We start from the raw sequence: 13,899 nt of genomic DNA on the forward strand, positions 1-13,899 counted from the left end.
TGTGCCAATTGCAACACCATCGTTCAAAGAATTGTAGAGTTGGAAGGGACCACGAGGGTCATCTAGTCCAACCCCCTGCAATTCAGAAATCTTTTGCTCAACGTGGGGCTCGAACCCACAAACCTGAGATTAACAGTCTCATGCTCTACCAGTTGAGCTATCCAAGGGAATCTGTTGTTTCACAGATGCCCTGTAGGTTAGAAAAGTAATGTGGAAAGGAAGAAAACTGGGTAGAACCCATTGGCCTTGATGGGCTGGTTTTCTTTCTGCAGAAGTTTCCTCCCCCACAAAACAGCAGTCAAAATTCACAATTGTTACCTAGTTTCCATCATGCTGGCTGAGGCTGAAGGCTGGATATACACCTGGATTTACAGCACATTTAAATATTTATGCCACCTTTACTCCAAGGAGCTAAGACTGGAAAAAATAGTTCTTCCCCCCACCCTTGCTCCACTAGGCTGTGACACAGTGACTGAAGTAAGGTCATCCAGGGAGTTTGCTGGCTGAGTAAGGATTTTAACCCTCGTCCTCATGTCCATATCTAACGCACTAACCATCAAAGTGCTAGACAAAGGGGAGATAGGTAGATTCTCATTAATACAGAAGCAAAATCAACTAATTAATGATACTCTATCTAATGTGAATCTCCCTAGTTCACACTTGATGTACAGTATTGGTTCAAGAACTGAAACACAGCTATCATCTGAAATTCGCATTTCTCTGAATTTTGCGATGGAGTTCTCCAACCAACCAATGCTTACAAATGTACATATATTGGGGGAAGTGTACATAAAAATGTATATATTGGTGAAAACAATATACAAATATGCATTATAATAGGGGAGACTGCTTGCAAGACTCTGTATATTAGTCAAAAACTGCATAGAAATATGTGCTTATTAGGGGGGATTTGCACTAAAATGCGTATGAATTTTCCCAATAAATCACAAATTGCTGTAGAACTGAACGTGAGATTGGAAAAAGGAGAAACTGAGAAAACCAAAATCAACAGATTCATCCACCCCTATAAGACATACCAGCATGCAGAGGTGCACAGGTTTCCCACCGTAATAAAAGATGCTATATCTATTATATTGACCTCTTGCTCAACCATTTAAGACTAGAGAGAGATTGGCATTTCTTGCATGGGTAGCCTTGATGATACAAGGCAAGGCAAGCACTGTGTCTGCAACAGCTGCTTTTGCTAGCAGTTTGCAAACAACATAAAGTTCATTCAGCTGATATTAAAATCTCTTTCAAATAAGGGCTCCTCCAGGTGATCTATTGAATCAGCATTCATATCCATTTGGTGGTTCAAAGCTTGTGCACTGGGTAGCTTACATCTGGTCTTTATTGTGTATAGGTTCTGATTCATTGGTGGGGAGGTGATAAAGAAATGAGCATTCATCCTTATTTGCTTTTGTGGTGGTTAAATGAATTCCCGTAGATCATTCTCCCCAGACTTTGCAATACACTTTCCCCATCACTTTCCTAACTGCAAAAAAGTCCTCTCTCTCTCTCTCTCTCTCTCTCTTTTGAAAGTGGATTTGTTCCGCCAAGGTGACAGAGTGCTTAAACCCACTTGAATTATGCAGACCTACATTCCAGAATGCACGTCAATCCCTCCCGCAAAATTCAGGCAGTCAGGAGGTGACCTTCCATGTTTTAAGTTGGCACGAAAATAGAAGCAGGCGAAGGTCTCCAGGGAGATTATTCCATAGCTTTGGCACTGCCGCTTGATGGTTACTAGCTAAGATGGTTTTCGAAAAGAATTGAGCGATCTCAAGAGAGATAGGTCTCCATCAACAGTGATTAGCCAATGATAGCAGTGATCAGCCTCCTCTAGAGGCCGCTTTTGCAGAAGAAGTTACCAAGGAAGGACCTTCTTAACTACTTCTGGGGTGGGGGCACCTAGAGTAGGATGAGGGCCACTCGAATGGGCTAATCAATAATATTAAGATTATTTAATGATATAATTTTGACAGCTGCACTGTTGGGAACGCTTCCTAGCATCTACACTGGATTAACAGTCTGCTAATTGGGGTCAAACTGGGTCATACATTAGCTACATATCTGTGCTCTGCTATGGCCCCAATCCAAATCAGGAGCTCTACATTCCCCATCCATACAGCGGTGGGTGGAGACAAGGAGAAGGCACGGAATTCCATTGAAGTAAGTGAGAGAGATGTGGGTTTTTTCTCTCTTTCCTATGCATTCTGCAGCCACAGCAGGGAGCCTGAAAGAGATCAAGACCATAGCTGAGGGCAGGGGGTTAAAGCCCTCTACTACCATGCTAAGCTCCTAGTCTGGACTGGAAGGCCCAGACTGCTGGCTTGTGTTTGAACAACCCTGTACTTAAGGGCACAGATATGTCGAGCTAGTCAACCTTGGTTCCCCAGATGTTGCTGGGATGGACTACAACTCCCATCATCCCTAGCAATCTCACCCAATAGTCAGGGGTGATGGGAGCTGTAGTCCACCAACACTGTCCCTCTAGTTTCCTCTGATGGCTCCCAGTTCCAGTATAAAGATAGAGGGGTTACTCTCCCTCCACAGTCATGATTTACAATGGTGAATTATTGAAGGGCATTTAATCTGGCTCTCACATCTCTGTGTATACCACTTTCAATTCCTTTCTGCTGATTTATTTACCCCTTGAATGAGGCAGGTAGCCCAAGGAGGAGGTGGCAAAACAGTCTAGATCACATTAGACTGTAGGTGGATGGATCTCCTCTTTTGAACAATGTCAGAGGTGGGGATTCTTTTCCACCCAAGGGCCACATTCCCTTCTGAGCAACCTTCCAGGGGCCACATTACAGAGGTGAGCAGAGCCAGGGGCAAAACTGGGCAGAGCAATTAAAGCAAATGGTACCTTTGTCCATTAGGTGCACAACTCTCTCTGTCCTCCATCCAGGAAGCAAGAGGCAAAATTCATTCAATGGCTCAAAGCCAGGCAAGTAAAGGGTGTGGCTGGAGAGGGGGTGTGGCCCAGGGAAAATTCCAAGGGCCAGATAATGGGGCTTTGAGGGCCACATTTGTTCCCCAGGCTGGAGATTTCCCACTCCTGGTTTATGGAATATTTGATGCCATATTGGTCCACCAGATTTTTTTTTTAATTCAAAACATTGGCAAGATAATACTTCTATAAAGACCAAGGAAAGCCTAGTAGGATTCTTTTCCAGCCTGGATGTTTCCTGTGAGCTGGTAGGATAGCTGAGGGGTATTTGGGGACATGGCATGAATCCCCAGTCTGGGCCAAGATACAGTTTTCAGAACTGTTGAAGGTGGAATTTCTGAAATAAAAACAAACGTTTATTTCAAGCTCTCAGCCAAGATATCATTTTCAGGAATCTAGGAGATGCTAATTTTTCTTTCATGGTGCATGAGATTGTATGTGTAGGATGGGATTGTGTGCAGGAGGGGCCCCATTTTACTGCCTCCCCAGAATGATGGCCATAGCCATTGAGGTGCCATAGCAAAAGAGGAAATTCCATCACAAACCTCCCTCTCCCAAATCTAGGGCTCTGCTTCTACTATTTATCTAAACCAGCAAAGCTTGCTAGCAAGCCTTGGCTAAGTTCCAAGAGAGACTTGAAGTGCAGCTCTAGGAAAGGCAAAAGGTATGTCCATGAATGGACTAATTGTTGCCACCCTCAAGTCAAGCAGGAAAGTAGTGTTGCAGAGAAAACTCAATTTGGTAAACATTTAAAGGTGAACTTCTCGAATTTTCACTTTCCAAAACAATAAGAGTACTGAAACCCAGACATCCTTTCTAAATTCGAACTTCCCCAAATTTAGCAATGTATGGGGGATAACCTGCCTCTTTTAACCAACATGCTTAAGTCTATTTAATGTATAAAGGGGTTAATACCATAGAGTAAGCTGTCTTGCCAGCTGTCCTTAGCTGTGTTCACTTCCCTTACCTTGGGAGGATACAGGTAATCAAGACTATTGTACCTCCTCTCAGTCTGCCTGGTGATCTCGGTGTGTGAAGAGGCTAAGCTTAGGTGAATGGCTTTCACAAGTCATTCTTGTGTTCCATACCAATAATCTACAAACTTTTGCCATTTTGGAACTAAACTACATTTTACTGCCTGTGCAACTTTTCTGAATATATGGTATGGAACAGCACATGAATACGGCCGTTGGAGAGTTTCTAAGTAAACCATTTTAAACTTACCAGATGTGTGGGGTTAGAGGGAAGTTTTGGAACTCGCAAGGACATATTTTAAAGGCCTAAGCCCATATTTCCATGGTTTACTTTATTGCAGATTTTATTATGTTTAAATCTCTGCTGGGGTTCTCTCATTGCAGAGTACTTGCCCCAGCCTTGGATCTTGGCATCCAGGATTTCTCCTTTTATTCCTATATTTTTCCTTGCACCAACAATGTAGTTCCCCAGCCAAGTCATGTGTACATGAATGCATATACTAAGGTAAAGTTTGTATTTTAAAAATGCATGTTTTTGTGATAATGACATAGAAAAAAATGCATTAATTAGGGGAGACTGGGGGGGAATGCTTATCTTAGGCAAAAATTGCATACAAATGTGCATATTAGAGGAAATTTGCGCTAAAATACTGATTAATTTTCCTGAACCCTTAAAAAAAAAAAAGAATCACCCAAACTGATGTGGAAATGTGGAGAAATGAACTTTAGGTTGGAAAATTGAGAAACAGAGAGAATCCAAATTGGACATGGGCAAGACATACTGTTCAGATTAGGGATGGAATCCTGGATCTGCAGTACCTGCTCTGACCATTACAAGGGTGGTGCTGCAGCATGGGAAAGATCAGAACAGTAACTTCTTCCACCCACAGGGATTTGAAGTGCTGAAACACTGCCTGCGCCCCTGATTCAAATTTCCCAATGCCTGCCTTGCACTGTTCTCCTCTTTCTATAATAAAATTACAAAGGCAGTCTGTTTCCTCCACCCAACATTAAGTGTTATCTCTAGTCCAATGCTCCAACCACTACACCACGCTGTAGACTACAATTCCCATTGTCCTTGGCCATGGGTCATGCTGGCTGAGGCTGGTGGGGGCTGGAGTCCAGCAATAAGGGGAGAGCACTCCTTTGACTTACACACTTGCATCTGCACCAGGGGACTCACCCTGAACCTTGCAGGTTTAGGTCACAGGATCCAGAAAGGAAATGTAGTTGAGTGGAGGAATAGCTCTGACCAGCAGCCCTTGCCGGCTGAGTTTTTCTTCCACATCATTTCCTTCACAGTGTCATGCCTTCCGTCAACGGAAGCGACGGCGCTGCAAGTTGCCTTGTTTTTTACACCGGCAGCCAGGACAACAACCACAGCACATGCCTTTGAGCTGACATGCTGCCTGCCATTCCCCTCCTCCTCATATTGCTCTCAGAAGGCTTTTAACAAGGGACTGGGGAGGTGGGGGTGGCCACAATATCTGCGTTTGAGCATCACCTGCTCTGGAAAATATCCCTTGTGCGTTGAGAAGGGAAACCACAAGTGACGGAGATGAAAGGCCAAGGTTGGGTCAAAGCAGGATACATGAGCAACACAGAGCTGTTATTTTCTGCCAGCAGCCTTGCTCCTGTAGCAGGCAGGGCAAACTCTGAATCATGTCACAGGAGCGCTCAGGAATTTAAGAGGGGCCTTCCGAGACTGTCACTATTTTGCAGGAGGAACCTGAGCGTGTACTGGAACTTTAGGTCTCTGTAATAAAAAATTGGATCAAATCGCTCTGTCGCCCGAGCACAAGGCTTATCAAACTGGGGTCTGCGGACTTCATTCATGTTTCCCCATTAAAGATCCACCTTGATTTTTAACTGTATTTTTATTGCTTCTTTTATTTCTTATATTGATCCTTAATTACCTTTTTATTGCTTCCTTATCGCTCTATGGTTTTTAATTGCTTCACCGTTCCCTATGTCGCATTTTACAGCGTTGTATTTTGAATTCAGCGGAATTCAGATTGTAATGCAGTCAAATACAGTACATACAAAAGAAAAGAAACAATAGAAATGCAATTAAAAATCACACAGCACTCTGAAATTGCTACAATGGGCAGAAATGGTCCACTAAGACCCTCAGCGATTATCAATTGGTCCATTGGTCAGGGGGTGGGGAGTTTGTAATTACAAATGTCCTGGTGCATTAATTTGATTTAAAAACAACAACAACAACAACAACATATATTTTGCACTTTGGGAAGGGAAGAGAACATGCACTGAAAAGCGTGAGGTGAAGTAATGAGTAACAGGAAGACGTGTGAAGACCCCAGAAACAAATCAAGATGAATGCAGGATAAATACTCATTGTCCATCCCATAAACAAGTCAGAGCAAATGCTCAAAAAAAGACCCAGCATTCTAGCCACACTGCAAGTTTTGTGCTAGCGAAATGAGGGTGAATGTTGAATATACAGGTTGCCTGGAGGAAAGATTAATTTGCTGTCAAGGCTTGGGTCTGGAATATATTGTTACTGGCACTGCAGATCCGCTGTTCCTTTGTTAGATTGCTGGTAACAGCCCAGAATGGTTTGCTGGTATTTTTTCAATAGGCTGTATGACATGGTCTCTGGGTAGCTAGAAACCTCTCTCCATTTTTGAATGAGAAGCAGGAATTTGGAGGAGGTGGTGCCCCATTGATGAGGCAGCTATGCATGTGAAATAGGGGAGCTGGCAGGTTGGTAAGGACAATGGCCATGTGTATAGGTGAGACAGACAGACAGAGACACCACATGCAAGAATTTCTGGAAAGCTGAAATGGACAGTCTTTGAAGGATCTGCTTCATAGGAATGTCTAATTTTGCTTTGACATATTCTGCTTCTTCACGTTGATGAATAAAGCAAATACTTCAAGGGCACTTCCGGACTGTTACTATTCTTGAATGGGATGCAAGCACGTACTAGCAATTTCAGGTTGTGCAATTGTAGTTGAATTGTGCAAGAAAACTGCTCCCCCCCCCCAAAGATCTGGGTTTTTATATATAAAAAAAGAAAGGAAAGTGATGGGGAAATGCCCTGGGAGGTGTGAGATAACACTTTCGTTGATGTAATGTCATCTAACCTCCCCGCAAACAAATCAGAATGAATGCTCATTGGACAGCCATCATTGTCTAATCCTACAAACAAATCATGACTTCCCCCAAAGGATTCTGGGAGCCGTAGTTCATTAAGAGTACTGGAAAACCCCTATTCCCCTCACAGAGCTACAATTTCCTACAGAATGGATGAGGAAGTCAGACCAGTCTCAAGACCACATTCCCATTGGAAAATACGATATGGACAAAAAGCATATACTGCAGTAAAGTGCATGTAAAAATGCATAAATTGGTGAAATAACATACAAATGTATTATATTAAGGGAAACTGGCTTGCAAGAATTGTGTGCAGTAGGGAAAATTAGATATTGAAATTTTGTTTGTTAGGAAAAATTCACACTGAAAAGCTGCTGAATTTTCATGAGCTTAAAAAAAAAAATGCAGGCCAATGTAGAAATGTGGGAGAGTGAACTTCAGATTGGAAAAGTGAGAAATGGAGAGAAATAGGCATTGACATATTATTCACACATCTCTGCCCCTGACATGCTGAAATAGTGGAATCAGAGCAGTGTGAGAATTCTGCAGTTGCAATGTGAAAAAGCAGTAATTAGCACTAGGTCCAAAATAGGATTTTTGTTAGTTGCAGGGTAGAGCTACCTTGCCCTGCAATATGCAGTGGAAGCAGAATGTGGCAAAATAACTCAAGATGTGCTGGTCTGAAAATGTTCACCATCTTTTCTGCAAGAAGTGCAGATACCAGCTTTTCTAAGTGCAAGGTTTGTGCTAGCTGGGTGCAGTTTTGCTAGGTGCAGACTATAAACAATTCTGGGGTACGTATGCCATTTAACTTTCCTTTTAGACTTTGTGCAGGGAAGTTGTTGCATCATGAGGAAGATGCTTTTCCTTTTCTTGACAGGTTAGCTTTCTGCAAGCAGGGAAGCTTTGCTGTGGGTCTGTTTTCAAGTAGACCAGGGATGGGGAAATGGATTGGATTAGTAGATCAGATTCTTAGCTTTCTCATCCCCAGTCAGGCCAACTTTGACAGGTGTGGTCACCTACCTGTCAATCACCTAACATCCTCTGCCTGGAAAATGCACAGGGCTTTGAAAAAGCCAACATTCAGGTGATTGGCAGGGCCTTCAAACCCTATTTTCAGTAGGAATTTGCAGATTTACCTCCCCTACACCTGACTGATATCATATGTTATATCAAGAGTGGTGTGGTAGGGAGTGCCATTTTAGTTGCTGAAACTTAATTTTTTCAAATTTCTTCAGTGACGGGTCTTACAAATAAGTTTTGGGGTGTGAGAAATTCAGAGCTGTTATTCTTTTTTGTGACTGGACAACATTTAGCTTGAAAGTCTACATTTGACGAAGAAGCACATGAGGCTTTCGGGAAGCCAAAGAATTTCAATTTTGTTTTCTGAAAATGTCAGGTAATGCTTAACAATAAGAATAATAGGAATGTAATCTAACTTGGCAAATCATTTTTCATGATTTCTATACAATTTTATACAGCTTTTACTTACCAAGCCAAACTAAATTATATTAAAACAAAAAAAATTCCTTCCAGTAGCACCTTAAAGACCAACTAAGTCAGTTCTTGGTATGAGCTTTCGTGTGCATGCACACTTCTTCAGATACACACTTCTTCAGATACAGTGTGCATGCACACGAAAGCTCATACCAAGAACTGACTTAGTTGGTCTTTAAGGTGCTACTGGAAGGAATTTTTTTTGTTTTGACTATGGCAGACCAACACGGCTACCTATCTGTAACTTAAATTATATTAATTTAACCAAAATATATTTTGAATTCCCAAGTCATGTCACAATGTTTCAGCACCCTTCATTTTTTTGAAATTTCAACATGCCCTAGTGGGGTACGTCAGTATGGCTTGGCAAAAATGGCCCCATGGGCCAAATGGTGAGGCCTGGTGGGGCTAACTAGGCTGTAGCTTCCCCACTGATGAAATAGACCAGGGGTCAAATGATGTACAGGTGGTACATGACACCAGTCAAGCTCGCAAAAATATATCATTTGCCTGATAATAAATGTTGGAAATGTAAAGAGACTGAAGGTACATTCTTTCACCTTTGGTGGACGTGCCCAAGGATTAAGGCTTTCTGGGAGATGATCTATAATGAAATGAAAAAGGTATTTAAGTATACTTTCCTGAAGAAACCAGAGGCCTTTCTCCTGGGCATAGTCGGCCAATTGGTGCCAAAGAAGGATAGAACTTTCTTTATGTACGCTACAGCAGCAGCAAGAATACTCATCGCAAAGCATTGGAAGACACAAGATCTACCCACCCTGGAAGAATGGCAGATGCAAGTAATGGACTATATGGAAATGGCGGAAATGACTGGCAGAATCCGAGACCAGGGAGAAGAGTTGGTGGAAGAAGATTGGAGGAAATTTAAAATCTATTTACAGAAACATTGTAAAATTTTTGAATGTTGATGACATTGAAATGAAATGAAGGGGTTCTAGTAACAAGGTAAAAGACTATGTAAGAATGGACTGATGGTAATTGAAAGCTTGAAGTTAATGAATTTTCTGAATTAAATTTTCAGTGGAATACAAAAAAGGGAGGCGTGAGGAAGTCAGGAAATAAGTTAACTAAAGAGGAGAAGATAAAAAAAAGGGATTTTTGTTTTTCTGGGGTTTTTTTGTTTTTTTATGTTAATTGTCTGTATTTTTTGTATTTTGTATTTTTGTGTTTTTGTATTTTTTCTTGTGTTTTCTTTACTGCTTGTTTTATAACTTTTTATTGTTAAAATTCAATAAAACATCATTTTTTAAAAAAAGAAATAGACCAGGGGTCAGCAACCTTTTTCAGCCGTGGGCTGGTCCACCGTGCCTCAGACCATGTTTTGGGCCAGACTATATTTTTTTGGGGGGGGGGGAATGAACGAATTCCTATGCCCCACAAATAACCCAGAGATGCATTTTAAATAAAAGGACACATTCTACTCATGTAAAAACACGTTGATTCCCAGACCGTCCGCAGGCCGGATTGAGAAGGTGATTGGGCTGCATCCGTCCCACTGGCCTTAGGTTGCCTACCCCTGAAATAGACACTCTGAAGGTGGGATGCTTGCATGCTTTTAGGAAATGATCTGATCCTAAGGTAGTGCTGTCCTCCTCTCAATACTGACAACTCCATTTGCTCTCTCTGCTTTCAGGTTGCAAAGTTCCACGCAGCAGTTTAGCACCCCAGACTGTGCGGGAATTACTGGAACAAAAAAGGCAACAGCAGATGGTCCTTGGCCACAGCACTGGACCCCAGGTGAGTCATCCGCTGAAACCAGTTGCAATTGTTCCTTGCTTCCAGCAGCCCCTTCCAGCTAGATGTCTCCAGGAAACTTCCCAGCAGGACAGCAAGGCAGCAGCCCTCTCCTGTTGCTATTGCTCCCCACAGCAAGCATTCAGTGGCTGTTGCTTCTGAGCATAGAGGTGTCAGGAGCTTGTCCTGCACTTGAGTAGGACCCTGGCAGAGACACATGCCCAACTGGCATGTTCTCTCCCTCCTGGTCAATCGTTTGGGAGCTTCAAAAGCTTTCTTCAGCCTGACCGATGCCAACGGCGACCGATGCCAACAGACACCGGCACACTTAGGGATCCGCAGAGTCTTCGCAGTTCGTGTGACAGACCTCAGCAACTCAGCATTTTGGCTAATCTACTTTATTTACATATAAATACACATGGAGCACTGCAACATGGCTCCTTCTCTCTCTCTAGCATCAGACAGCAAAGAGAAAAAGAACAAAGGACAATAGTTCCACTTCACAGAACACAGTAACACAAACATCCTGTCTCCGTCACTTCCCACTTTGTGGAGTCAAAACATACACCGTTATGTGATAGACAACAATCCCATGACTGCAATCACGGAGCAGGAATTCTAACAAGAGGATCCATGTGGCCATCATGACTGGTACCTGTTGGCAGCCTTCTCGTCCAATGAATTTGTCTCAGCCTTCTAAGTTAGGGTCCGTCACCTAGGCTAGCTGCACCTGGTTTGCATTCTTTGAGACGAGGGCTCTAGCCTTGTGTTAGAGCTTCTGTCTTGCATGCAGAAGGCCCAGGGTTCAATCCCAAATAAAATCCCCAGCATTTCCAGGTTGGGCTGGGGGAAGATCCTGCCTGAAACCCTAGAGAGCAACTGCCAGTCAGTGGAGTTAGACGGACCAATGTTCTCCTCCACCCCCCATAATTTTTATTAAATTTTCTGTTAAACCTTAAAATATCAATGACCTTACCTCTTCTCTTTCCTTGGTTCATTTTGCATAGCATAAATCCCTGCATATTTTATATAAATTAAACCATTCCATATTCCATTATTACATCCACCTAAACTTATTTACACTGTTGAATTTATCTTAATGCTGCCCATGTTTTCAAATATACACAATTTCCTCCACCCCATATATTCAATAAACATTTTCCAATCTTCTTTAAATGTATGTTCTTCTTGTTCTCTTATTCTATATGTCCTATCAGTTTAAGGTGCCATTTTTCTTTAGCTGGGACTTTGCTTGTTTTCCATTTTGGGGCTAACAAAACACAGACCACAGAAGAGGCATACATAAATAATCTTTTTTGACACCTGGGAATTTTCATCTGAATTATCCCCAACAAAAAGGACTCTGGTCTGTTTGTTTTTGAAAAGTACTTTAAAACATTTTTTCCCCAACCCTTTTACAGGTCCACCACATAGGGCAGAACGTACCCCAAATGTTCATTCACGTGGTCCCCAATTCATAACATGTGAAGAAGTTACCTTCTGCTGAATCAGAACATTGGTCCATCGTCCATGAGGGTAGATGGACCATTGTTCTGACTCAGCAGAAGGTGGCTTCTTCCTACGTTATGAATTGGGGACCATACGAATGAACATTTGGGGTCAGATTAAGGGGCAGCCTAGTCTAGGGTGACGACCATAGCATGTTTGCATTTGGATTTGATATCCCATTTTATCACTACCCTAAGGAGCCTCAAAGCGGCTAACCATCTCCTTTCCCTTCCTCCCCCACAACAAACACTCTTGAGGTGAGTGAGGCTGAGAGACTTCAGAGAAGTCCAAGGTCACCCAGCAGCTGCATGTGGAGGAGCGGGGAAGCGAACCCGATTCACCAGATTACGAGTCCACCACTCTTAACCACTACACCACACTGGTCCAGACACAACCGCTTTATTACCTTTACCAGGCTCATTACTGATCCTCTTTTTTTACTCTTCCTCTGCAGGTACCCCCGGGAGTTTTTGAAGCCAACCGAACAGGTGAGTGGATAGGGACACACTGGGATGCTTTTCTTCCCCCATAGAGTCGGTGCGCCTGAAATGGCTACTAACGTTCTGTCTGCACTGGTGGAGGCAGTATGCTTCTGTGTCCCAGTTGCTGGAAACCACAGGAAGGGAGAGGTTGTCTTGAGCTCGGGTCCTGACTTTGGGCTTCGCATGGGCATCTGGTTGGCCCCAGTAAGAACAGGATGCTGGACTAGAGAGACCACTGGCCTGATCCAGCAGGGCTTTTCTTCTGCTTCTGTATTCTTTGCTCATCTGAGTCCCTCTTCCTAGAGCCCCCCAGAGCAGCTGAGGGAAGAGGACCTACTCCAGGACAGACAGCCGCTCCCGATTACCCAGTCGCGGCCTTTCCCACCTGGCAGCCAGACACCTCAAGCCAAGCAGCCTTCCTTGCCGACTGCCACTACCAGCCAGTGGACCCCACCAAGAACTACCTCCTTCCACATCCAGGGCCCCAGTATGGCATCATCAACCCCTTTACTTCTTTGGAAGCCAGTGTTTATGGGCCAGGAGGACCTAGTACCACCGAGGCAGTGTACGGTTCCAAGATGGCGTCAGCAGTGGATTATGAGGTGAATGTGGAATTATGAGGGGATGTGCGTGGGTGAGGAGTGGCTCAAACTGGAGACAAGGAAAGGTCTCATGCTATCTATTAGATTGTGGGTGGACGTAGCAGACGACACAGAGATTTCTCTAAGTAGTTCTTTATAAGTAACCTGGAACTGAACTGAACTGCAAACAGCTCAGCCGGCCTGCTTTTATAGGCAGCTGGCTGTCAACATTACAACAACAACAACCCAGGGCTTCCCGCCTAAATTAACTTAACGTGGACCTGAGTGAAAACTATATACACAATACCCCTGGTGGCCAGGGTGAGAACTTCAATACATAACACTATCATCTTAATCTGTTTTTTAAACAGCAGTTTTCCTGTTCCAATGATATCCTTGGGAATGTACCTCCATTCCCCATTTGTGGAATGCTTGCCCCAGGGCGGTTCAGAGTCAGAAGCTGTTCCCAAGCCTAATTTTGGTGGGAGGAGGGGGCCCTGGAAATGCCAGGGAACGCCTCTGTGAGCATATATGTGCCCACATTGGCAACCCTGGCGTATATCTGGGGGGGAAAGATTGGTAATATTGCAATGCCTCTTTACCATGGTTTCTTCCACACAGACTGCAGTCTCTGAAACGGGGCCTTTGGACCTCTTCCCCGCTCCTGGGGGCATCTGCCTACAGCAAGAAATGAACAACCCATGCCTCCTTCCCTTGGAGAATTTCCCTGCCTCATCCATGGAAGTGGATGCTGGGGAACTGGCCCAAGCTCGGGCCGAGATCCGGAACACAGAACTGCCTCTTCTGCTACATCAAGATGAGGATGGAGACACGTAAGTGTTGCCGGTGGTGAGGGCACTGATTACAACCCACCCCACCCCACCAGGAAATTGCTTTGAATACCATCCCACTCGGGTCCTCACTTTGTCCCCTTTGAAGTAAGGTGGCTGTGTGTCCTACTTTATAGCAGCTGTAAACTACAGTTCCCATGATTCTTTGGGGGAAGGCATGTGCTCTAAATGTA

The 13,899-nt window shown here is 43.6% G+C and overlaps 1 protein-coding gene across 1 annotated transcript in view; it reads left to right on the forward strand.

Annotated features, from left to right (window-relative positions):
- Positions 1-13,899, forward strand: part of NFKBID (NFKB inhibitor delta) — a 30,398-nt gene that overhangs the window by 4,204 nt on the left and 12,295 nt on the right. The window contains exons 2-5 of the mRNA XM_079988190.1: positions 10,203-10,306; positions 12,267-12,300; positions 12,598-12,896; positions 13,497-13,708. Coding sequence (XP_079844316.1) covers positions 10,203-10,306; positions 12,267-12,300; positions 12,598-12,896; positions 13,497-13,708 — 649 coding nt within the window. The remainder of the gene's footprint in view (positions 1-10,202; positions 10,307-12,266; positions 12,301-12,597; positions 12,897-13,496; positions 13,709-13,899) is intronic.

Source organism: Podarcis cretensis (genome assembly GCF_951804945.1).
Source record: "Podarcis cretensis genome assembly, chromosome: 8".
NCBI lineage: Eukaryota > Metazoa > Chordata > Lepidosauria > Squamata > Lacertidae > Podarcis > Podarcis cretensis.